This window comes from Panicum virgatum, chromosome 3K (assembly GCF_016808335.1).
Source record: "Panicum virgatum strain AP13 chromosome 3K, P.virgatum_v5, whole genome shotgun sequence".
In the NCBI taxonomy this organism is placed as follows: Eukaryota; Viridiplantae; Streptophyta; class Magnoliopsida; order Poales; family Poaceae; genus Panicum; species Panicum virgatum.
Genome location: NC_053138.1, coordinates 4,925,421 through 4,950,502, shown reverse-complemented (window position 1 = coordinate 4,950,502; position 25,082 = coordinate 4,925,421). Strand labels below are relative to the sequence as shown.

The window sequence follows — 25,082 nt, the reverse complement described above, 5'->3', positions numbered from 1 at the left end:
CCGCCGTCGTCCTCGACCCGGCGCCACTGGCGGTGGCACAGCAGGACAATCTCCAGGAGTGGCCGCCGGCTAATTATTTGAACAACGACTCCGTCGACAGCCGGGCCCCTACACACGATGCCGCTGTCGCCGGCGATCGTCCTAGCACTAGCAGCACGCAGTACGCCGGCGCTGGCACGTCGGCGACGGCCGGCGCGCACGACGAGAACGCCTTATTAGATTGCTCCGGCTGCCATGTGCTGCGAGAAGTTCTGCACTCTAATGGTAGACGCACGTACTGACAATCTGACTCACACACATGAATGCCGATCGAACACAGATGCTTAATTATACATTCACGTGACGAATTGAATTTCTAGGGCTCGAGGCGACGAAGCTTTGTGTCCATGGGAACTCCGGCGTGTTCTACCATGCGACCCTGGAGGTGTATCGGATCAACTCCGAGGGCATGGCAACAGCGCTGACGCATCAGTCCTACATCGAGTAAGTTTTGGAGACTCAAATAAACTCCAACTTGATTAATTAATGCGTCATCTACTAGCAGCAAGTAATTTATTTGGTTGAAGCGAATGCATCACAGTTTCAGGGGTCTGGACTACATGTGGGTGAAACACTACCTGACGGGCTACGCGCAGCAGCGCGCCGGCGGAGGCTACACCGTCGTGCACGACTCGATCTCGGCGTTCCACGACGCCCTCTCCGTAAGCATGAACTACGACGGCGACGGCGGCAACGCTGACGGCGACGACCACCGCCGTGAGGGGATGGAAGTGGCAGCGGCAGTCGGAAATGGTGGTTGTGGTGGTGATCAGGACGACGGTGCTGTTGATGCTGAACAGCCTCTCATCGAGCCGGGCGACGTTCCAGCAACAGCAGGTTGGATTGTGCGTCATTCCATCTTTCTGATCTTCTTCTTGCCCTTTACAGCAGGTTGTATTCAGTTTATCAGTTACAATGAAGTCTACTGTTTTATTGCAATTATATAGGGCCCTCTGAACCAAGTGCTAGTAATGATCATCAGGAGCGACGAGAGGTTCGCAAGGTTGGCAGGAGTGCAATCGCGATCCAGGTATCATATATATGATCAATTATATATGATAACACGCTATCACTCTACTATCTATCTGTATCACGACGATCTACCAGCTGTTTTCTCTCACACGACTTTTTTTTTTTTTGTGGCACAGCATTAGCTACGGTTAGTTTATATTGGAATTGCAACTAGTAGTTTAACATTAATTGCAATCGGAAATTTTAGGCTCTGTGCATGTATAACATCTGATTTCTTTTAAGTGCGAAACAGGTAATAATCTGAACCATAGATTTCAATGTTGGATAATATATTATTAATTTCACCCAAAAAATGTTGGATATATTAGCTGATTTTTTTTAAAAAAAACACCGGAGAGTGTTTAGGCATGCACTTCCTCAAGAGAATGAATGAAAGCACAGGAGACAAAAGGCCTGACCTAATGTACTCGCATACACAGGCTAAGAAATAGAGAGAATTATTTCCTTGGCCCTAAAAAAAGTTCTTAGTTTTTTAGCTATTTTTCTCTTGAACTTGGCTATTTGACCCCTAAAACGAGTTAGTAATTTATTAATAATAATATCTGCGTCTGACTCTGACCAGTTCATTGATCTGGTTTATTTGGCAGAGGCAGAGGGCGAGCAAACTGCAGCTGAGCGACCTGGCGCGCTACTTCCACCTCCCCATGACCCAGGCCGCCAGGCTGCTCGGCGTCTGCGCCACCGTCCTCAAGACCACAAGCCGCAGGTTCCACGTACCTCGCTGGCCTCACCGAAAAGTACTCATCACCATCCAGTTCATGACCTAGCTTCATCCTAATCGATTGATCTCCGAGCTTTACTCATATTTTCTGATGATTCGCCTCTACATATGAATAGCTAATAATCGATCAGTGTAGTGACGATGGAGATCGATTTGTTTATGGTGCAGATCAAAAGCATCGACAACCATATTGCCAAGCTGAGGAGGAGCGGCGACAATGGCGGCGCAGCGACGAAGGGTGAGATGGAGAGGCTAATCGAGTCCAGGAGAAAGATTTACGCTGACCTGCTTGGTCAGTAAAGGATAGATACATTTTCTAGTTTTTTTACATTATTAAAGATTTACACTGACCTGCTTGGTCAGTAATGGCTAGATAAATTTTTTTACATTAAAGATTTAAAATGGCTAGACACATTTCCTTTAGCAGCCTCATGATTCAAACTTTAACTCGAAAGGATTGTGCACCACGACAAATCCTCTAGCAATGTAGGCAATCTATCATGTCAAAATGATCAATTCTAAGGTTATATGAAAGTCTTGTGGGAAATTTAAACCATTGTGAGGAACGAGAGTACTCTATCCTGCCTGTGATGAGTAAATTGTCAACCGTGCGGTGTGATCGTGCGCTTGGTCTTTGGATTGCAGGTACACGGGTGTCGAGTGTCGACGGGAGCTGCCGTGGAGGTGCTGTGGCCGATGGACCGTGCGGTGGACGGCGGTGAAGGGCAGCCGGGACCGGAGATCGGACCGGGCGGCAGCTGTGGCGTCCACTCCTGGATCGAGGGCGCAAGCGGCGACGGAAGGCGAGTTTCTTAGTTTGCGCCATAAAACCAAGGAGGCGGACGGCGGTTGAAGATGCCAAGTCGTGGAGGCACGGGCGTCGGTCTCGGGACTGACGGAGGCGACGGGCGTCAACGGCGTCTAGGGCCTCGCTGCCGGCGAGGAGGTGACGGGCGTCGGGCGGCGTCTAGGGCCGTCAGGAGGCCGAGGCGGGAACGGCGTCTAGGGCCACGGCGTGGAGGCGGGAATCTTCCAGCGCGTGAGGTTTTGGTGGGTTTCTCAAAACCGGCTACCTACCCGGGTTTCGCGGACCCTCCAAAACCGCGGACCGGATCTTCGTCGACGTGGCGGCATCGCAGCAAAGACTTCGAGTCGAAAAAAGAAGCTCCGCCGTCGATCGAGGCTGTACAACGGGGTGCTGCTGACCCGACCGGTCTGACCGGTCTGGCCGCAGCAGCCGGGTATAAATACCCCCCACCAGCCCGTGGCTGGGAGAGTCTCTTGAGTCTTTTGTTTTCTCTTCGTTTTTCCTTCTCCCTGCCCCTGCTCTAGGTTAGGGCCAAGGACTCCAACGCAAAGAGAGATTAGATTATAGCTATTCTCTTCAATCTAGTGGGTGGATGATGGGCGGATGGCTCTAGCCTTTGTATAGGTGAATTCCTCCGTGAATTATGAATGAAATTGTGTTGAGATTCACTTGTGTGTGCTGAGCATCTCGTCCTCCCCTTCTCTCTTGCGTTTTGGGTTCAATTCTCCTCTTTTGGTGTGTTCCTTGTTTGGAGGAGAACAACCCTTGATTTCGTGGTTTGATGAACTCTTTGGAACGATTCCTATGCATATAGCCTAGTGCCAAACCCCCTGGAATCATGAGTTCTCATGAATTGGCGATTTTGTGTTCTTGAGAAAACCCCAAATCCTCTTTGATCTTTCCTCGATTTCTCTCGATCCGTGAATCTTTTGGGTGAGATCTTTTGGGGATATGTTCACGGGGTAGTTACGAAGCTTTCCTCCAAGTTTGGTTGGATTTGGACTTCATTTACCCAAGATTTGACATTTGGAGCTTTGTTGGCGGGCTGTCTGGGAGCGACCGGTCTGACCGGTCTGAGTAACCGGTCTGACTGGTCTGTGCAACCGTTCTGACCGGTCTCTGCAGTCCAATTCTGTGTTTCGACTCGCTTTGCTTCCGCGCTGCGACCTGGGTCTTCTGCTTCGAGATAGCTTGTTCATAGCTATTCTCGCTGACCTAGGTTCGAGGGCTTGCGGTGATTTTGGGACATAGGCCGACGTTTCAGATTTCGGAAGAAATTTTGATCGGCTCCCATTCACCCCCCCTCTGGTCGCCAGTTTCGGTCCCTCAATTGGTATCAGAGTTCGGTTGAGGTTTTCAGTACCTTAACCGGTTCGAAAACCACTCGGCGACCATGGCGAGTCTTGGTAAGATCCCGGTGTTTTCCGGCGACGACTATGCCTACTGGAAGGTTCGCATGAGAGCTTTCCTGCAGAGCATGGGAGCCGATGTCTGGGAAATTACCACGAACCAGCTTTACGAGGTGCTTGCTGTTCGTACCACACCTCTCCAGGTGACCCAGCACGAGGCTAACGCCAAGGCCGTCAATGCCTTGTTCGCTGGCGTTTCTCGTGCAGAGTTCTCACGCGTCCAGGGTTTTCAGGAAGCCCACAAGATTTGGACGTGCCTTGAGAACTACCACGAGGGTACACCTCAGGTGAAGGCCAGACTGTTCGAGACTCACCGGCGTGAATACGAGAACTTCACACAGGAGCCGGATGAGAGCATTGACTTGATGTTCAGTCGCTTTCAGTCGATTGTGAACAAAGTCAATGCGAACAGATCTGCTGGTGCCCTTGAGTACACAGAGCACGAGAAGGCTCTCAAGTTGCTCTACGCACTTGACCGCTCTGTGTGGGATCTCAAGGTGAACACGATCATTGAGTCTGTAGGCTATGAGACTCTGACCGTGAATGAGCTTTTCAGCAAGCTCAAGGCCACGGAGGTGGATAACCAGACACGAGCTAAGCTCAATGGTGCCCCTCCTTCCAAGAGCGTCACTCTTGTGACTGGCCCAGGTGGATCGAGCTCTAATGCTAACTCTGCTCTTGGCTTTTCTCTTTCCTTTTTGCCTTCTGTTTCAGATGAGCAGCTGGAGACGCTGGGCGACGACGACTTGTGCCTCCTCATCAGCAAGTTCCAGCGCGTCTACCACAACAGGCAGAGGAAGAAGAACCCCGAGTGCTACAATTGCGGCGATCTGAACCACTTCATCGCCGATTGCCCCAAGAAGTCCGGCGGTGGCCAGAACAACTCCTTCGACTACTATCGCCACTGCGACCGCGACGAGGGAGGCTCCAACAAGGAGCGTCGGCGCCACAAGCACCACAGTCGTGACCGGGGAGGACGCTTCGACAAGGAGTCGCTCAAGAAGTGCTTTCAGTACAAGGCCAAGAAGCGGGAGAAGGCCTTCCCGGTGCAGCTCAGCGACCTCGACAAGAGCTCCGACACCGACCGCTCTTCTTCACCGACCTCCGACGATGACGACAAGAAGAAGAAGAAGAAGCGGGACAAGGAAGCCACCGGCTTCATCGGCCTTTGCTTGGCGGCCGGTCGGCGCAAGAGCTTCTGCACCATGGCGGGCGAAGCTGATGGTGCTCGTGCGTCTTCAGGTGAACATGCTACACTGACGCACTCCGGCTCTTCTCCTGGATCCGAGAGCGATTCAGAGGTAAACTCCACGATCGACCTGCTTGATACAGAGGTTAGGGAGTTGTACGCCGCTCTCGAGAACCAGAAGAGGCTGCTTAAGGAAGCAGCTAGAAAGCGTAGAAAGCTTAGGGCTACGCTGGCTTGTGCTAGGGAGAAATCTAGTGAGGATGAGTGCGCTGGCTGCATATCTCACATGAATGATCTTGCTGCTCTCCGTGCCAAGCATGATGAGAACGTCGCGAACTTAGATGTTGCTAAGACTTCGCTTTCTGACGTGTCCCACAAGCTTGCTAAGGCCAAGCATGATCTAGAACTGGTTAAGGACGCTCCTATTATTAGCAATGTGCTTGAATGCGATGAGTGTCCTATTTTTAAGTCCGATCTAGCTTCGTTGCAGTCCATGTTTGCTACTGTTGTGTGCGAGCTAGAGGAGATGAAGTCTAGGCCAGTTTTGTTTGGTGCTTGTAAGCTTTGTCCCACGCTTAGGTTGGAGCTAGATGAGAAGAACGCTTTGATCAAGTCTTTTGGAAAGACTAAGGTCGTAGAGTCTAGCCCACCTATTGACTGCTCTGTTTGCCCTGGTTTGATTGCTGATCTGGATAGTCTTGCGGTAGAGAAAGCCAACTTGGAGAATTAGAATACCTATCTTAGGGCGATTCTGAGTTGGGTTTCTAGCAGTGAGCCGCAGTTGGGCATGATGATTAAGCAGTTCAAGCGTGATGATGGGTTTGGGGCCGGTTACACATACACGAAGTCAAATTTTGACAGGTTGTATGGTTAGATTGGCAAGGCTGCTGGAAACACTGCTAGCACGAGAACGCAGCCTTCGCTTGTTGACCCCGTGGATGGTGTGCTGAAAGAACCACAAAAAGCACCTCCACAGAAGCAGGTTTGGGTTCCAAAGCCCAATACGCTGAGGAATTCCCTCGACACGCTCCCTGCTGCCGCAGCCCAGGTTGCCCAGAAGAAGGGGGCTGCTCCTCCCCGTCCGCAGGCTAGGCCTCCACCTCCCAAGCGTGAGGTGAGGTACCACTGCGAGTTCTGTGACAGGGAAAGTCACCTGGAGGAATTTTGCTTCAGGAGAAAGCGGGCTGTGAGGCGAGAGCAGGAGAGACGGAACGCGGACATGTACTCTGCTCGGGTGCATGGTCCTTCTCGGCGTGGTGGTAGGCAAGATGCTAGGGCGCGCCGTGTAGGTGGAGGTCAGGGAGACGGTGGTGGTTACCGTGCTCCAGCGGGTGGTCGCTTTGCCGGCCGTGCTCCTGGTCGTTTTCAGTACGGCTATGGACCACGGGACCGAGGCTTTGGAGGAGGTTTTGTGGCTCCCCGCTTTCATCGCGGTGGTGTTCGTCAGTCTCGCGGTAGACGGAACAGGGGATACGCTTTGCCTGACTTTGGTTACCCTTCTGTAGAGCAAATGGCTCGTCACTGGTTTGCTTCTCACTTTGCTAACCCCAGTGTCGAGACGTTTGTTCCCCCTATGTCTCGTTGGTGATGCAGGTTGCAGGCTTGGAGAACAAGTGCTCCATGGATCTTGGTCTTATGCAGGTTTGATCAAGACTTGATGGTTCTCCAAGGCTAATGGATAGCCCGTGGTGGTTTGTGTATCATATGTACATTTGAGTTTGCCCCTTGAGTTTTTTGTACACTTTCTGCTTGTGACTTGTTGTAGATTCTTTTTCTCATACTTGCTTTGCTTGCTAGGTCTGTACTTGTGCTATGGTGGACTAGCCACTCTGTATGCTAGTTTTGTGGTTTTCATATTGTCATGACTCTTGCTAGCTCAGGGTGTGTGCTTTGTTCAGTTTCCTTCTGCTTGTGTAGCTTTTGCTTCTTAGTTCTAGTTGCTAGCTCAAGTATCTCCTTCATATCGTCTAGCTACATTGGTTCATGCTATTGAGTGCCTTTAGACTTTTCTAGGAATATCTTCCGTCTTGATATGTTCTAGAGTGTCTTTTGGTATACTTTTGCATGTAGCTTGACTAACACCTAACCATTTGCTTGAGTTTTGCTCTGGATCTTTGGTGTTTGCTATCTTCTTGTGTCCTAGCTTCTCTTGTGCTAGGTATCACTTGTTGAGGGGGAGATCTACCTCGGGTGCTGATGATGGTCTGGAGTTACTGCGCCGGCTGTAGGCTCCATCCCCTTCCTACTTCGACTACATGGATTTGGTCGAACAGGAGGTGGACTCGCTGAGGACGCAAGGGAGGTGACCTCGAGTTTGCTATGCTCTAGGTCCAGCGGGATCTTCATCGAGGTATGTGAGCGTTCGGCTTGTACGTTTTCCTCTCAGGATGGACTGGTGGTTTTCTGATTGTTGCCTTTTCCATGGTACTCAGTTGGATCCATTTGGTCTAGTCCTGTGTGTCTTTGAGCCGTTGTATTTGCTGAATTCTTCAGTTGCTTAGCTTTTGGCTTTTCTTTGTCTTTCTCTTAAGTTTTAGCTTGGTTAGCTGCATTGTGCATATGCATTGTACATGTTTGCATTTTGCATTGTCTCACTTGCACTAGCATTCTTGTATACATTGCTATGATCTTCTAGTGCCTGCTAGTGTGAGTTGATAAACTTGATCATGTATAGGTTGCTCCACTGTGTATATGACATCATCTGAGTTAAGCTATTTTGTTTTGAAAATATGAAAACACGATCACCCTGTCTTGGCTACTAGCATGTTAGGGCGTGTTGATATGATTTGCTATCTTATTCATGCTAGTGTAGCTTTTCTTTCAGCAATTCATATTTGAAATGATCTAAATCTGATAAAATTGCTTGAACTGTTCTTGAAATGGATTGAAATGATCCAGGTGGGATTGCTTGTCGCACTGATCGAGCTTTCGGGACGGCTCACTTTGCACTTGTGAGAACCCGGGCAAGGCTGTGCATGACTGAAACGAGTGCTTTAAGCTTCTAATTGTCTTTTGGCACAGGCTTGGCCTCGTTGCTAAGTGAAGCATGACAAGCTTTCAACCCCTGGCATTAAGAATTGCTTGATATAAAATTGATGGAAAAATGAATGTTAACAACATCTTTGGCTGGTTTGGCTCACCTGTATGAGTATGAGTAGCACTGCTTTCCATTCCCTACTTGTTAGTGCTAGATCATGAGTGATACTTTTATTTCTCCAAAACTGAACTTGCCTAGCTCTAGACTGATTTGATATACCCTGTTGAGCTAGATGCAGGTCTCGTTTATGGATGCACACGTGCTTGTGACTAGATGTCACTCATATCTTTGTATCCCTGAATGCTTTCACTTACACCTACTGCATTGCATTCATTGCATAGCATCTGTTCAGGGGGAGTCTCAGCTTCAGGGGGAGCTTTAGGTATTTTTTAGGCTTGATGTGTGCATGTGCCAACAAGGGGGAGAATTTTGGGAGAAGTGATCGAACAAGGGGGAGACTTGTTTGGGAGAAGTGATCGAACAAGGGGGAGACTTGTTTGATGTTTGAAAAACATGTTGTGCACAGGGCTTTGAAAGTGCATCATTTTGGGAGAGTTGCACTTGTGAGAGGGAAAAGCTTTGCTTGGGGAGTTTCTGCTTTGGTTTTGGCTCCTGGTTTTCCTCATTTTCCCTCTACTTCTTGCATGACTGTGTCGAGCGTTACCTCTGTCTTTGAGGAGTAATGTTTTGGCTTTTGATCGATTGCGTCGAGCCTTTGCCCTTGTCTTAGGGAATCGATCTGTGCTTGAGAAAGTGACTATTCCTGACTTTCAGAGCTTTTCTGTCACTTGCTTGAGTTCTTTGCTTTCTTGTTTCGCTTTTTATCACTTCTCTGTTTTCATGTGGTGTGTTGACAATGCACTCATCAAGGGGGAGATTGAGGAACGAGAGTACTCTATCCTGCCTGTGATGAGTGAATTGTCAACCGTGCGGTGTGATCGTGCGCTTGGTCTTTGGATTGCAGGTACACGGGCGTCGAGTGTCGACGGGGAGCTGCTGTGGAGGTGCTGTGGCCGATGGACCGTGCGGTGGACGGCGGTGAAGGGCAACTGGGACCGGAGCTCGGACCGGGCGGCAGCTGTGGCGTCCACTCCTGGATCGAGGGCGCAAACGGCGACGGAAGGCAGGTTTCTTGGTGTGCGCCACAAAACTAAGGAGGCGGACGGCGGTTGAAGACGCCAAGTCGTGGAGGCACGGGCGTCGGTCTCGGGACTGACGGAGGCGACGGGCGTCGACGGCGTCTAGGGCCTCGCTGCGGGCGAGGAGGTGACGGGCGTCGGGCGGCGTCTAGGGCCGTCAGGAGGCCGAGGCGGGAACGGCGTCTAGGGCCACGGCGTGGAGGCGGGAATCTTCCCGCGCGTGGGGTTTTGGCGGTTTTCTCAAAACCGGCCACCTACCCGGGTTTCGCGGACCCTCCAAAACCGCGGACCGGATCTTCGTCGACGTGGTGGCATCGTAGCAAAGACTTCGAGTCGAAGAAAGAAGCTCCGCCGTCGATCGAGGGTGTACAGCGGGGTGCTGCTGACCCGACCGGTCTGACCGGTCCCCTGGACCGGTCTGACCGGTCTGGCCGCAGCAGCCGGGTATAAATATCCCCCACCAGCCCGTGGCTGGGAGAGTCTCTTGAGTCTTTTGTTTTCTCTTCGTTTTTCCTTCTCCCTGCCCCTGCTCTAGGTTAGGGCCAAGGACTCCAACGCAAAGAGGGATTAGATTATAGCTATTCTCTTCAATCTAGTGGGTGGATGATGGGCGGATGGCTCTAGCCTTTGTATAGGTGAATTCCTCCGTGAATTATGAATGAAATTGTGTTGAGATTCACTTGTGTGTGCTGAGCATCTCGTCCTCCCCTTCTCTCTTGCGTTTTGGGTTCAATTCTCCTCTTTTGGTGTGTTCCTTGTTTGGAGGAGAACAACCCTTGATTTCGTGGTTTGATGAACTCTTTGGAACGATTCTTATGCATATAGCCTAGTGCCAAACCCCCTGGAATCATGAGTTCTCACGAATTGGCGATTTTGTGTTCTTGAGAAAACCCCAATCCTCTTTGATCTTTCCTCGATTTCTCTCGATCCGTGAATCTTTTGGGTGAGATCTTTTGGGGATATGTTCACGGGGTAGTTACGAAGCTTTCCTCCAAGTTTGGTTGGATTTGGACTTCATTTACTCAAGATTTGACATTTGGAGCTTTGTTGGCGGGCTGTCTGGGAGCGACCGGTCTGACCGGTCTGAGTAACCGGTCTGACCGGTCTGGAGTTTGAATTCCCAGCCCGACCGGTCTGACCGGTCTCTGCAGTCCAGTTCTGCGTTTCGACTCGCTTTGCTTCCGCGCTGCGACCTGGGTCTTCTGCTTCGAGATAGCTTGTCCATAGCTATTCTCGCTGACCTAGGTTCGAGGGCTTGCGGTGATTTTGGGACATAGGCCGACGTTTCAGATTTCGGAAGAAATTTTGATCGGCTCCCATTCACCCCCCTCTGGTCGCCAGTTTCGGTCCCTCACATTGTACAGATTTCAAATTATTTTTTGAATATCATGGTTTTGTGTTACACAACATTAGTACCAGAAGTTCAGTAAATTTTACTCACCAAACGGTATACACCAGCACTAAATATTCAGTTTTACCCTCAGTTCTCTTGTGAATCAACAATGGTCATAATGTTTCTTTGGTATTTCTCTCGCGCATCAGATGGTAACTTTAGTTTAATTCAATATCATTCCAGATCCCCATCACTTAAAAATCAAGCGTAACTAGTCTCTACACGTTATCGTTCCTGGTGAGATTGATTTCAGAGACAAAAATACTTGAATTCGAAAAGAAAAATTCGAAGGCAACATTGATTTTTTCCTTCGACTATACCACTACATATACATAGTTATCCGCTAGCTACATGATAATGTGTTTGAAACGAAAACTCAACTATTTTGTCAGCTGTTATTTACGATCTAAACGGCGACCGCAGGAGTTGAGAGCTCGGGAATGCCACCCTGACCATTGAGCACGACGACCTTACCCTCTGAGTCAACATCCACAATGGCGGAGTCACCCTCCTTGACCTCCCCAGCAAGCATCTTCTCTGCAAGGCTGTCCTCCAGCAGCCTCATGATAGCCCGCCTCAACGGCCGCGCACCGTAGCTGGGGTTGTAGCCTTCGTCCACCACCCGCTCCTTGAACTTCTCAGTGACCTGCAGGTTGATGTCCTTGGCCTTGAGTCGGTCAAAGACCTCCTGGAGCATGATGTCCGCAATCTCCTTGACTTCGAGCTTGGTGAGCTGCCTGAAGACGATCATCTCATCAAGACGGTTGAGGAACTCAGGGCGGAAGTACTGCTTCATCTCCTCAATGACGAGGCTCTTGATCCTGCCGTAGCTGCTGTCCTTCTCGTCAGAGTCGAGGTCAAAACCAATCTTGCGCCCACCCTTCTCGATGACACTGCTCCCAACATTTGAGGTCATGATCAGGAGGGTGTTCTTGAAGTCCACCGTTCTTCCCTTGCTGTCGGTCAACCTCCCATCTTCCAAAATCTGGAGCATCATGTTGAAGACATCAGGGTGTGCCTTCTCAATCTCATCAAAGAGCACAACTGTGTATGGCCGCCGTCGAACTGCCTCTGTCAGTTGGCCACCCTCAGTGTATCCAACATATCCTGGAGGTGAACCGATCAGCTTGGACACTGTGTGCCTCTCCATAAATTCACTCATATCAAGCCGGATCATAGCCTCCTCAGAGCCAAAGTAATAGGCAGCAAGGGTCTTTGCGAGCTCTGACTTCCCAACACCGGTGGGACCTGCGAAAATAAAGCTTGCAATTGGCCTGTTGGGGTTCTTGAGGCCCACACGAGCACGGCGGATGGAGCGACTAATTGCTACAACAGCCTCATCTTGGCCAATGACACGTCTGTGCAAAGTCTCTTCCATCTTAAGAAGCTTATCAGATTCATCGCTAGAGACCTTCTCCACTGGAATGCCAGTCCATGACGACACTATGTGCTGGATATCTGCTTCATTAACCATTGGTCCTGTCTCTCCAGATTCCTCCTCTGCTTTGCTCATCTCCTTGCTCTTGTCAATGAGGGCTGTTATTTGCGCCTTCAATTCCATTTCACGGTCTCGCAGCTCTCCAGCCTAATGTAAAGACATAAAAAAGGGAAATTTGTTATGAGAGTCAGAAAAAAGGTGCATGCAACTAAGTAAACATAAGTACAGGCAGAAAGGCAGAGCATAGGCATCAACACATATGATGAAAGCAGGGAAAGTAATTAAAAGAAGAGGCAGACGGAAAGATAAGTGAAATGCAAATTAAGGAATATTTGATTGTCACTGGTAACTATTTAAAGACAAAAGTACGGAACAATTTGTTTTTTACTCATTGTTCTATTACATTTTAAAATATAAATGGAGAACTTCACTCAAATAAGAAAAGTGATGGAAGGAACAGGAATTGCTGCTTCATCCTAAAGTATTTGCCATCTGCCAACTGTATAGGTAAATATTTTGTATATACTAATGAATACTGTCTATAGAACAGTTATGGTGGATGGAAGTTACGAAGTACTATGATCTACCAGGAGGCCTAGTACAACATTTAAGTTGCGACACAAACCTGAAGGAGAAATCAAATTTAGTAAACCTTATGTAAAATACCTTTTCAAAATCCTGGCTACGAACAGCTTCGTTCTTCTGTTTTGTTATTTGTTTGAGCTCCTTATCAAGCTCTCTTGCTTCCTCAGGAACCTGAACCAGAAGTTCCATTTAGAATTGTTTAAGGCATGCAAAAATTATGCATCAAAATAAACGAAAGCAGATGACTTGTACCTGTGCATGCTGTAGCCTAACACGGGAACCTGCTTCATCAATCAAGTCGATTGCCTTGTCCGGGAGGAAACGATCACTACAAACAAAATGTGATGTCAGGTGATGATAAAGATGCAAAGGTAAATCATCTGTGAACATGCTCCCCCCCCCCCCTCCAAGATATTAGCTAAGGTTGCAGAGTACTTTGCTTGTACTTTGATACATGATCAGCTGAAGTGAGTAAGTATGCGACATTTCTTGTTCCTTTTTGAACGTAAGCAACATTTCCTTATTCACAGTTCACAGACCTGATGTATTGATATGAAAGCTTTGCAGCTGCGATCAGTGCTTCATCAGTGTAACGAAGTTTATGATGGATCTCATATCGTTCCCTAAGTCCTCTGAGAATTTCTATGGTTTCATCTACTGTTGGCTCTGGCACTTTCACTGGTTGGAAACGCCTTTCCAGGGCTGGGTCTTTCTCAATGTGCTTCCTATATTCATCAAGTGTAGTTGCTCCAATACACTGAAATTGACCATAACAAGTTAGTTGTAACAACCTCAAAACAAGCAAGAGCGCTGAAAAATCTCAGTTGAAGGGGCACAAAAAAAAAGATACCGGACATATCCAAAAGAAAAGAAAACATATAACATAGGAAAATGTATTATCTACACACCTGTAATTCACCTCTTGCTAATGCTGGCTTCAAAATATTAGCAGCATCGATAGCACCTTCAGCTGCTCCTGCTCCTATCAGTGTGTGAACTTCATCAATAAAGAGTATTATCTCATCACTTTGCTTGATTTCTTCCATCAGCTTCTTTAATCTTTCTTCGAATTCTCCACGGTATTTTGTGCCAGCAACAAGAAGTCCCATGTCAAGGGTAATGACCTGTGGTAAATTTGTTTTCCATCATTTCCTCAAAATCTCATCAAAAGAATGCAGAAACACAGCAGAAAAAAAATTGAAAAGTATGGTATTGATAATGTCCCCCATATACTCTGAAACTACTACCAGTCCACATCTACTAGTGAGCTGAGATTAATCACTTACAATTCTAATATAATGTATCACAAATAAGTACAAATATGTACAGAATACTTTGCTCATTCATTCGCTCAATTATTGCGTGCATCAGTGCAGATGATTATAAATTCTGTAATAATTTGAATACTTAAATATAATATTGGCGCTAGTATGGCCCGAAATATCGAGCAGATCTTCAAACATTAACATTGTGCCTACATACTTAAATGCCCACTGGAAGGGACTACACAAGTAAAATGAGAAAGAGAAGAGCAAACATGTGCATGCACCCTCATGTACAGCAGCAGAAATATACCATACACAACAAAACAGATGTATGTAAGAAGAAAAGATTATTCCTAAGCTGATATGTTCACATTAGCTGCAGAATGAATTAAACAAAATACTATGTACAGAAACATATTGCATGTTTTGCTTCGAAATGATGCAAAAGGCTACCTTTTTCCCTTCTATCGTCTCAGGCACATCGCCAGTAGAAATGCGTTGAGCAAGCCCCTCAGCAATTGCAGTCTTTCCAACACCAGGCTCTCCAATCAAGCAGGGATTGTTCTTTGTTCGTCTGCCTAAAATTTGTACCACACGCTCAATCTGTGGCTGCCTACCAACAACAGGATCTAGCTTTCCCTGCAGATATGATCAATATTAATTCTAATCCAGCACTTGTGCCTCTTATAATGCAGTAGGTCAGCAATATTACCTCTTCTGCTAATTTTGTTAAATTAGTTCCATACTCCTCAAGTGTTGGCATCTTATTACCACTACTCCCTCCTCCAACTCCAGCACCAACAGCTTCTGTGGTCTCCCCAATCATTCGGATAACCTAGAGGTCCACGACATTAAAAACAAGCAAATAAACAATGTTTCTTTTTCAAACAGACTACTTCATCCTGTTAGAAAAAGAAATCAGATATAGTCTACCTGTGTACGGATATTGCTAGGGTCAGCTCCGAGACTCTCAAGTACACGAGCCGCCACACCTTCACCCTCGCGAAGCAGTCCAAGAAGCAGGTGCTCAGATCCAATATAATTGTGTCCTGGAAATGAAAGTATTTAGTGCTCGAAAGAAATCTTCTATGTAGCTTAACAAGAGTCGGAATATAATGATAAAATCAAGTGCTCTGTAATATGATACACAAAGGATATGATATTCTGGTTAATATAATGCCCTGACAGTTAACATAGGAAGTCCACATATTTGCTCAAGGAACAAGATAAAGGGTGTTTTGTCTGTTAATATGGCAGTAGATCCACCATAATGCATGAGAAAGCAGGGGGTGATGTCTTAAATATACAAGTCGACAACGCCAAAAGAAAATATGGACACAGCAACTAAATGAAGAAAATAATGTATATTTTAGTTCAATGGCATTTCAAAACCTGAATTGTTAAAACGGACAAAATATTATTTATGGATGATGTGAAACAAACAGGCCCTTAATGATGCAAATATGTAAAGTTTGGAAGTATCCAGTATGAAGCTGATAGTGGAGACCGAAGCCACCTGTCACTGGGGCACATTGCTATTTTCCAGCTTGCAAACTACTCTTCCATTCAATACTTAAAAAAGTGGCACGATAGACAAATGAAAGATCAACTACATATAAATATTGGAATGAATTGTCCATTATCAAATCAGGATCCCTCTCAAATAAAAAAAATCGTTAAATTTTAAGGGAAAGGACATTAGCAGGTATGTCAAGAAGCCATCAGATATCTTCATATCTGAAAATCCACCAAGTCTAACACATTTTTTTAATCAAAATCTTTTGTTTAAAAAAACATTGTCTGTGAGCTTTACCAGGACTATTAAAAAACACCTAAATCTGGAAGCGATCAGGAAAAGAAATTCCATTCTGGGGAAACAAAATGTTGGTCAACAGAGACAATCCTTCTAATATGTTTTAATTCAATATAAGTAGTGAATTAAGGAACAGAAGACAAGACAAAAGGGTATCACAAGAACCTCGAGAAGCATACATTACATAGTTGGCGACTCCTTCTACTTATTTTAGTTGTAAATAGTTAATTAGAGAGAAAAGGAACTGAAACTGAAGTCATCACGACAAGGAGAAAGTTTGAGAGAAACATTGATTAACCTACCTAATTGGCGAGCTTCCTCCAATGAGAGCTCCAAAACACGTTTAGCGCGCGGTGTGAATGGTATTTCAACAGCAACAAAGCCGTTGCCCCGCCCAATGATCTTTTCCACTTCCACACGTGCATCCTTGAGATTTATACCCATGGACTTGAGCACCTTTGCTGCAATACCAGTGCCCTCTCCGATCAGACCCAAGAGAATTTGCTCGGTTCCAACAAAGTTGTGACCCAGGCGCCTTGCTTCCTCTTGCGCAAGCATGATGACCTTAATAGCTTTCTCTGTAAACCTCTCAAACATCGCCCGAGTAACAAAACGAGAACGCCTTGTCCGCCGAGACGATCTGTAAGATGCAACTGCTGACCTGGAATTGGACACTGTCGGTGTGATCGAGAAGCTATGTACCGATCTTAGGCCAACAAATGCTGACATCTTGACAGGGCGGCTAAGCGACATTGCCAACATAGAGACAGGCCTCCTGGCGCCATGGGACCTCAATTGCTGGGTGCTTATGCGACCTGCAAATGTTGTTCCGAGGGCAACTGACTGGAGTAAAGTTCCTGCCATGGTCAGAAGCACCGTCCCTTAACCTGCGCAAAGACATTAGATAGTTTAGGAATAGTTAGTACCAATCCTCAAATAACAGATGGACAGGACGGATGAAATCAAAACATTCACAGCAACAATACAAGCAAAATCTTCAACATATCGCCCTACATCCAGGTGATACCCCAAACAATTTGCAAAAGCAAACTGTGCTGAAAGCTGGAAAATAAACTGCGCTTCATCTTCCTATAACAAAATAATAATCCGTAACAATCTGGATGGACATGGACTGGACATCCGCAAAAGAAATAACCATTTGGATTTGGGAGTACAGAAAAAAGGAGTTTTTTTCTCAGGTTCAGAAAAGGATCACATCTATGAACTGCGCCTATCGATTGAATTAAATAAGGAATAATGTTGCAGTTGCAACCTCACATTGGCATCGATTATAACTAGAGGGGGAGAGGGAGATCAGCCATGCATCTTATCCAGAACCAAAACTAAACTAAAAACCAATATTTTCCCCACAGAACAATCTCTAGATTCAGGGCCAAGAATCACAGCCAACAATCCGACAACAGGTGATTGACAATCCATCAATCGAAGAACACGAAACCACAACGCGAGAATCGGGCGCGCAACCAAGAACAAGGAAATTACCCAACCCAAGAACGAGGAATTCAGAGGGAGGGAGAGAGAAGGGATGGTGGCGCTCACCTCCGAGGAGAGAGAGAGAGGAGGAGGAGGAGAAGGGCGTTGGTGTTGCGTCCTCCCGTGGTCCCTGGAGATAAGGGGGCGCTTGCTTGGCCTGGCCGAGTGCCGAATAAGAAAGAGAACAAGAACACCCTCTCTCCCCTCCTTTCGTCCAGACTCCTGATTCTGCCTTTTGTCTGTTTCCTAAGTTTTCTATTTTCTGTTTCTGCATTTCTCAGGACGGGAAATTTTTGACAAGTCCGCAATTTTGTTCATGCCATGCACTGTGATAGATATTTTTTGGGGGGGCAACAGATTTTTTTTGCCCCGAGTGTGAGAACAGAATCAGCTGATCAGCAAATGTTGAGGGGCAAACAGTAGTTGACAAAATTGACTGAGGATGCCTAAGTAATAATGTAATATGAACACTTTTATATTTTATTATCATGTTATGGATCATTGTGGAGTCCACCTGGCATGGTTGAGCATGGCCGAGATTTCGATCAAGACTTCATTGGATCGCGATCTTCAACGAGGTTGAAAACGATATGAATAAGTGCATGCAAGTTCACGAAGAAAACAAACATTTTAAAAAACTAACAGCAATTTTAGTATATTTTTTTGAGTACAAGTACATCATGTAGACAGGAGCTACAGGCCTGCTTGGTTATTGAAATGTTAGCATGTCAAAATGTGCATGCTAAATTTTTTTTACTAAAATATTTGCAAGTTTAGAATAGCACTTGGTTAGGTGGACTACCTTTTTTAACCTTCAACCAAGCGAGTGCTAAAATTTATGATCTTACCTGCATTTTAGTACGGTATATTTTGGAAGCGATCCAATCATACCCAACCGTGAGATACTTTTCTCTTGCCAAACTGTAAGCATCAATCCGTTGAGCCACATAACAAACCATTACTTGTTTATACACATTTCTCTTTCTGATCTTTTACAACCATGTGGGCAGGTGACATGAACACAAACATACGCATACAAAAATCTTGACATGGCCGGTGTTGTGATGGGGTGTTCCTTCCCGCAGGCGCCAGAGCCTCGTAGGCCATCAGTTTCTGAATCGTCGAAGGGTTTTGTCGTGTGCACGCTGCTACTGCAGCGGTAGCTTTCAAGCTTTTGTTGCCATCTGAATTCTGAAACCATTACACTGAAACTGAAGGATTTTTTGCAGGTCTTTGAACAGTTATCCGCCTGCCAAACAACCCACCACGTCCACGGGACAAGTTATGTGAAGAACACAAATGCGACTTGTACTGCGGCACTTCCTCTTTCGGATGCAGACATTCATCTTTGCGAACTTGGACAACCATGCTGCAAGGACCTAAATAACTACAGGTTGAGTTGAGATTTCATCTAGCATTGCAGAGATGAAAACGAAGAGAAACTAAGATGAATACTGACAAAAATTAACCTGAAACCAGTATCAAGCGAAGCAACGGGTCCTACACCGACAATTTGAGGAATGTTAAGTACTCTATCTTGCGTGTGATGAGTGAATTGTCAACCGTGCGGTGTGATCGTGCGCTTGGTCTGTGGATTGCAGGTACACGGGCGTCGAGTGTCGACGGGGAGCTGCCGTGGAGGTGCTGTGGCCGATGGACCGTGCGGTGGACGGCGGTGAAGGGCAGCCGGGACCGGAGCTCGGACCGGGCGACAGCTATGGCGTCCACTCCTAGATCGAGGGCGCAAGCGGCGACGAAAGGCGGGTTTCTTGGTTTGCGCCACAAAACCAAGCAGGCGGACGGCGGTTGAAGACGTCAAGTCGTGGAGGCACGGGCGTCAGTCTCGGGACTGACGGAGGCGACGGGCGTTGACGGCGTCTAGGGCCTCGCTGCGGGCGAGGAGGTGACGGGCGTCGGGCGGCGTCTAGGGCCGTCAGAAGGCCGAGGCGGGAACGGCGTCTAGGGCCACGGCGTGGAGGCGGGAATCTTCCCGCGCGTGAGGTTTTGACGGTTTTCTCAAAACCGGCCACGTACCCGGGTTTCGCGGACCCTCCAAAACCGCGGACCGGTACTTCGTCGACGTGGCGGCATCGCAGCAAAGACTTCGAGTCGAAGAAAGAAGCTCCGCCGTCGATCGAGTCTGTACAGCGGGCTGCTGCAGACCCGACCGGTCTGACCGGTCTGACCGGTCTGGCCGCAGCAGCTGGGTATAAACCCCCCCCCCCCCCCACCAGCCCGTGGCTGGATGAGTTTCTTGAGTCTTTTGTTTTCTCTTCGTTTTTCCTTCTCCCTGCCCCTGCTCCAGGTTAGGGCCAAGAACTCCAACGCAAAAGAGGGTTAGGTATAGCTAATCTCTCAAATCTAGAGGGTGGATGATGGGCGGATGGCTCTAGCTTTATATAGGTGAATTCCTCCGAAATTTATGAATGAAATCTTATTGAGATTCACCTTTGTGTGCTGAGTTCTCATCCTCTCCCTTCTCTTTTGTGTTTTGGACTTGATTTCTCCTCTTTTGGGATGTTTCGTGTTTAGAGGAATCAAGCCCGTGAATTTGTGTTTTGCCGAACTCGTTGTGACGAGTCTGATCTATCTAGTCTAGTGCCAAAACCCTAGAATCGCAAGTTCTCACGAATTGGAGATTTTGAGTTTTTGAGAAAACCCCAATCCTCTTTGATCTTCCCTCGATTTCTCACGATCTGTTAATCTTTTGGGAAAGATCTCTTGGGGATATGTTCATGGGGTAGATGCGAAGCTATCCTCCAAATTTCATCGAATTTGGACTTCGTTTACTCGAAATTTGACATTTGGAGCTTTGTTGGCGGGCTGTCTGGGAGCGACCGGTCTGGCCGGTCTGAGTAACCGGACTGACCGGTCTGGAATTTGAATTCCCAGCCCGATCGGTCTGACCGGTCTGTGCAACCGGTCTGACCGGTCTCTGCAGTCCAGATTTGCGTTTTGACTCGATTTGCTTCCGCGTAGTTTCCTAGGGCGTTGTTTCTCAGAGATAGCTAGTTCATAGCTATTCTATCATTTCCTAGGTTCGAGGGGTTGTGGTGATTTTGGGATATAGGCCGATGATTCGATTTCGAGAGAAATTTTGATCGGCTCCCATTCACCCCCCCTCTGATCGCCAGTTTCGGTCCCTCAATTGGTATCCAAGCTTGGTTGAGGTTTTCAATACCTTAACCGGTTCGAAAACCACTTGGCGACCATGGCGAGTCTTGTTAAGATCCTGGTGTTCTCCGGCGAGGACTATGCCTACTGGAAGGTTCGCATGAGAGCCTTCTTGCAGAGCATGGGAGCCGAGGTCTGGGAAATTACCACAAACCAGCTTTATGAGGTGCTGGCTGTTAGGACCACGCCCCTTCAGGTGACCCAGCACGAGGCTAACGCCAAGGCCATCAATGTCTTGTTCGCTGGCGTTTCTCGTGCGGAGTTCTCACGCGTCCAGGGTTTTCAGGAAGCCCACAAGATTTGAACGTGCCTTGAGAACTACCACGAGGGCACACCTCAGGTGAAGGCCAGACTGTTCGAGACTCACCGGCGTGAATACGAGAACTTCACACAGGAGCCGGGTGAGAGCATTGACTTGATGTTCAGTCGTTTTCAGTCGATTGTGAACAAAGTCAATGCGAACAGATCTGCTGATGCCCTTGAGTACACAGAGCACCAGAAGGCTCTCAAGTTGCTCTACGCACTTGATCGCTCAGTGTGGGATCTCAAGGTGAACACCATCATTGAGTCTGCTGGCTATGAGACTCTGACGGTGAACGAGCTTTTCAGCAAGCTCAAGGCCACGGAGGTGGATAACCAGACACGAGCCAAGCTCAATGGTGCCCCTCCTTCCAAGAGCATTGCTCTTGTGACTGGCCCTGGTGGATCGAGCTCTAATGCTAACTCTGCTCTTGGCTTTTCTCTTGCCTCTTTGCCTTCTGTTACAGATGAGCAGCTGGAGACGCTGGGCGATGACGACTTGTGCCTTCTCATCGGCAAGTTCTAGCGCGTCTACCACAACAGGCAGAGGAAGAAGAACCCCGGGTGCTACAACTGCGGCGATCTAAACCACTTCATCGCCGATTGCCCCAAGAAGTCCGGCGGTGGCCAGAACAACCACTTTGACTACTACCGCCACCGCGACCGCGACGAGGGAGGCTCCAACAAGGAGCGTCGGCGCCACAAGCACCGCAGTCGGGACCGGGGAGGACGCTTCTACAAGGAGTCGCTCAAGAAGCGCTTCCAGTACAAGGCCAAGAAGCGGGAGAAGGCCTTTCTGGCGCAGCTCAGCGACCTCGACAAGAGCTCCGACACCGACCGCTCTTCTTCACCGACCTCCGACGACGACGACAAGAAGAAGAAGAAGCGGGACAAGGAAGCCACCGGCTTCATCGGCCTATGCTTGGCGGCCGGTCGGAGCAAGGGCTTCTGCACCATGGCCGGTGAAGCCAATGGTGCCCGTGCGTCTCCAGGTGGACATGCTACACCGACGCACGCCGACTCTTCTCCTAGATCCGAGAGTGATTCAGAGGTAAACTCCACGATCGACCTGCTAGATACAGAGGTTAGGGAGTTGTACGCCACTCTCGACAACCAGAAAAGGCTGCTTAAGGAAGCAGCTAGAGAACGTAGAAAGCTTAGGGCTGAGCTGGCTTGTGCTAGGGAGAAATCTAGTGAGGATGAGTGCGCTGGCTGCATATCTCACATGAACGATCTTGTTGCTCTCCGTGCCAAGCATGATGAGAACGTCGCGAACTTAGATGTTGCTAAGACTTCGCTTTCAAACGTGTCTCATGAGCTCGCTAAGGCCAAGCATGAACTAGAACTGGTTAAGGACGCTCCAATTGTTAGCGATGTGCTTGAATGCGATGAGTGTCCTATCTTTAAGTCCAATCTAGCTTCGTTGCAGTCCAAGTTTGCTACTGTTGTGTGCGAGCTAGAGGAGATGAAGTCTAGGCCAGTTTTGCTTGGTGCTTCTAAGCTTTGTCCCATGCTTAGGTCGGAGCTAGATGAGAAGAACGCTTTGATCAAGTCTTTTGGGAAGACTAAGGTCGTAGAGTCTAGCCCACCTGTTGACTGCTCTGTTTGCCCTGGATTGATTGCTGATCTAGATAGTTTTGCGGTAGAGAAAGCCAACTTGGAGAATGGGAATACCTATCTTAGGGGCGATTCTGAGTTGGGTTTCTAGCAGTGAGCCGCAGTTGGGCATGATGATTAAGCAGTTCAAGCGTGGTGATGGGTTTGGGGTCGGTTACACATACACGAAGTCAGACTTTGACAGGTTGTATGGTAAGATTGGCAAGGCTGCTGAAAACACTGCTAGCACGAGCACGCAGTCTTCGCTTGTTGACCCCGCGGATGGTGTGCTTAAAGAACCACCGAAAGCACCTCCGCAGAAGCAGGTTTGGGTTCCAAAGCCCAATGAGCTGAGGAATCCCCTCGATACGCTCCCTGCTGCCGCAGTCCAGGTTGCCCAAAAGAAGGGGGCTGCTCCTCCCCGTCCGCAGGCTAGGCCTCCACCTCCCAAGCGTGAGGTGAGGTACCACTATGAGTTCTGTGACAGGGAAGGTCACCTGGAGGAGTTTTGCTTCAGGAGGAAGCGGGCTGTGAGGCGAGAGCAGGAGAGACGGAACGCGGACATGTACTCTGCTCGGGTGCATGGTCCTTCTCGGCGTGGTGGTAGGCAAGATGTTAGGGCGCGCCGTGTAAGTGGAGGTCAGGGAGACGGTGGTGGTTACCATGCTCCAGCGGGTGGTCGCTTTGCCGGTCGTGCTCCTGGTCATTTTCAGTATGGCTATGGACCACGGGACCGAGGGTTTGGAGGAGATTTTGAGGCTCCACGCTTTCCTCGCGGTGGTGTTCGTCAGTCACGCGGTAGATGGGACGGGGGGATACGCTTTGCCTGGTTTTGCTAACCCTTCTGTAGAGCAAATGAATCGACAATGGTTTGCTTCTCACTTTGCTAACCCCAGTGTTGAGACATTTGCTCACCCTTTGTCTCACTACTGATGTGCAGGTCGGAGGCTTGGAGAACAGGTGGATCATGGACTCCTGTTGTTCGCGCCACATGACCGGAAATGACAAATGGTTCTCCAGCCTCACCCCGATGCGCTCAAAGGAGTACATTGTGTTCGGGGATAATGGAAGAGGAAAGGTATGTGGACTTGGCGTTGTTCGAGTTTCTGATCGCTTTACCCTGAGAGAAGTTGCTTTGGTTTCGAATCTTGGCTTTAATTTGCTCTCTATTTCGCAATTTCTTGATAAGGGGTTTGAGGTTCGCTTCAAGGAGGGTTGTTCATGTGTTTTGGATTCCAAAGGAGATTTGGTTTGCCGGATTACACCTCGCGATCGGGTTTTCTTGGTTGACTTCTCTAGAACTCCTCTTGGCCCTTCTCGTTGCTTGTTGGCTGGTCCTTCTTCTGATTTGTGGAAGTGGCATAGGAGACTTGGATATTTGAGCTTCGATTTGTTGTCGAGACTTAGCTCACTTGGCCTGATCCGAGGATTGCCCAAATTGAAGTTTGAAAAGGACCTTGTTTGCCATCCGTGTCACCACGGGAAGATGATTGCTACTTCACATCCACCTGTTAATCAGGTGATGACCGCTCACCCTGGAGAGTTGCTACACATGGACACAGTTGGTCCTTCTAGGGTGATGTCAGTTGGTGGGAAGTGGTACGTTCTTGTGATCGTGGACGATTTTTCTCGCTATTCTTGGGTCTTTTTCATGAGAACCAAGGATGAGGCTTTCGAGTTTGTTCGAGACTTGATCTTGAGGTTGAAAAACGAGCTACCCTAGGTCATGCGAGCGATTCGCAGTGATAATGGCACAGAATTCAAAAACGCTCGTTTTGACACCTTTTGCAGTGATCAAGGGATTGAACACCAGTATTCTTCTCCCTACACTCCACAGCAGAATGGAGTTGTAGAGAGGAAGAATCAGACACTGGTTGAGATGGCGAGGATGATGCTCGATGAGCATAGGACTCATCGAAAATACTGGGCTGAGGCGGTTAACACCGCTTGTTACGTGTCCAACCGCATTTTCTTGCGTGCTTTCATGCACAGGACTTCTTATGAGTTGCGGTTTGGATGCCAGCCCCGTGTTGACCATCTCAGAGTTTTCGGTTGCCGATGTTTTGTGCTGAAAGATGGAAATTTTGATAAGTTTGAGTCTCGCTCATCTGACGGCATTTTTCTCGGTTATGCTTCTCACTCCAGAGCGTACCGTGTGCTGATTATTGATACTAACATCGTCAGAGAGACTTGTGAAGTCACTTTCGACGAGACTGCACCATGCAATTCTTCTGTCTTTGAAGTTGCAGGAGATGATGAGCTCGGCACCTCCATCTTTGAAGATGAGGAGGAAAAAGCTGCGGAGGGTGAGACTGAGGCTACCACGCGTGTTGTGGACCCAGTTGGCTCCGCCACGAGCTCGGACGATGATGACGGCCCCGATCCGACTACGTCTACTTCACGGGGGCCGATCGAGGAGGTGACTCAGGCTTCACCAGCAGCACCTGAGGAGACATCAGCTTTGGTTGAGGAGGAGGCGACTTCGACAAGGGAAGCACCGCGACATATTCAGCATCGTCATCCACCTCAACAGATGCTAGGTGATCTCAACGAGCGAGTCACCAGGTCCAAGGTAACGAGTATCGCTGGCTTTGCTCATTCAGCGTTTGTTGCCTCTTTTGAGCCCAAGGATATTGGACACACTCTTTTT

The 25,082-nt window shown here is 48.1% G+C and overlaps 1 protein-coding gene across 1 annotated transcript; it reads right to left on the bottom strand.

Moving 5' to 3' along the window:
* Positions 1–10,979: 10,979 nt before the first annotated feature.
* Positions 10,980–17,626, bottom strand: LOC120696989 (chaperone protein ClpC2, chloroplastic-like). The gene is made up of 10 exons (XM_039980070.1): positions 17,429–17,626; positions 16,171–16,755; positions 14,989–15,104; positions 14,768–14,890; positions 14,509–14,694; positions 13,699–13,914; positions 13,330–13,547; positions 13,043–13,118; positions 12,872–12,961; positions 10,980–12,352 (listed from the first exon to the last, which is right to left on the bottom strand). The coding sequence occupies exons 2-10, from the start codon at positions 16,730–16,732 to the stop codon at positions 11,174–11,176; spliced, it is 2,766 nt and encodes a 921-aa protein (XP_039836004.1). The 5' UTR covers positions 16,733–16,755; positions 17,429–17,626; the 3' UTR covers positions 10,980–11,173.
* Positions 17,627–25,082: the final 7,456 nt, after the last annotated feature.

What these genes read in the sequence shown, in the direction of transcription:
- LOC120696989 (XM_039980070.1), bottom strand. Translation starts at nt 16,732, where the DNA reads ATGGCAGGAACTTTACTCCAGTCAGTTGCCCTCGGAACAACATTTGCA. An exon ending in TTAGGCTACAGCATGCACAG is followed by an intron (nt 12,962 to 13,042) that starts GTACAAGTCATC and finishes CTTCTGGTTCAG; the next exon opens with GTTCCTGAGGAAGCAAGAGA. An exon ending in GTAGCCAGGATTTTGAAAAG is followed by an intron (nt 12,353 to 12,871) that starts GTATTTTACATA and finishes TCTTTACATTAG; the next exon opens with GCTGGAGAGCTGCGAGACCG.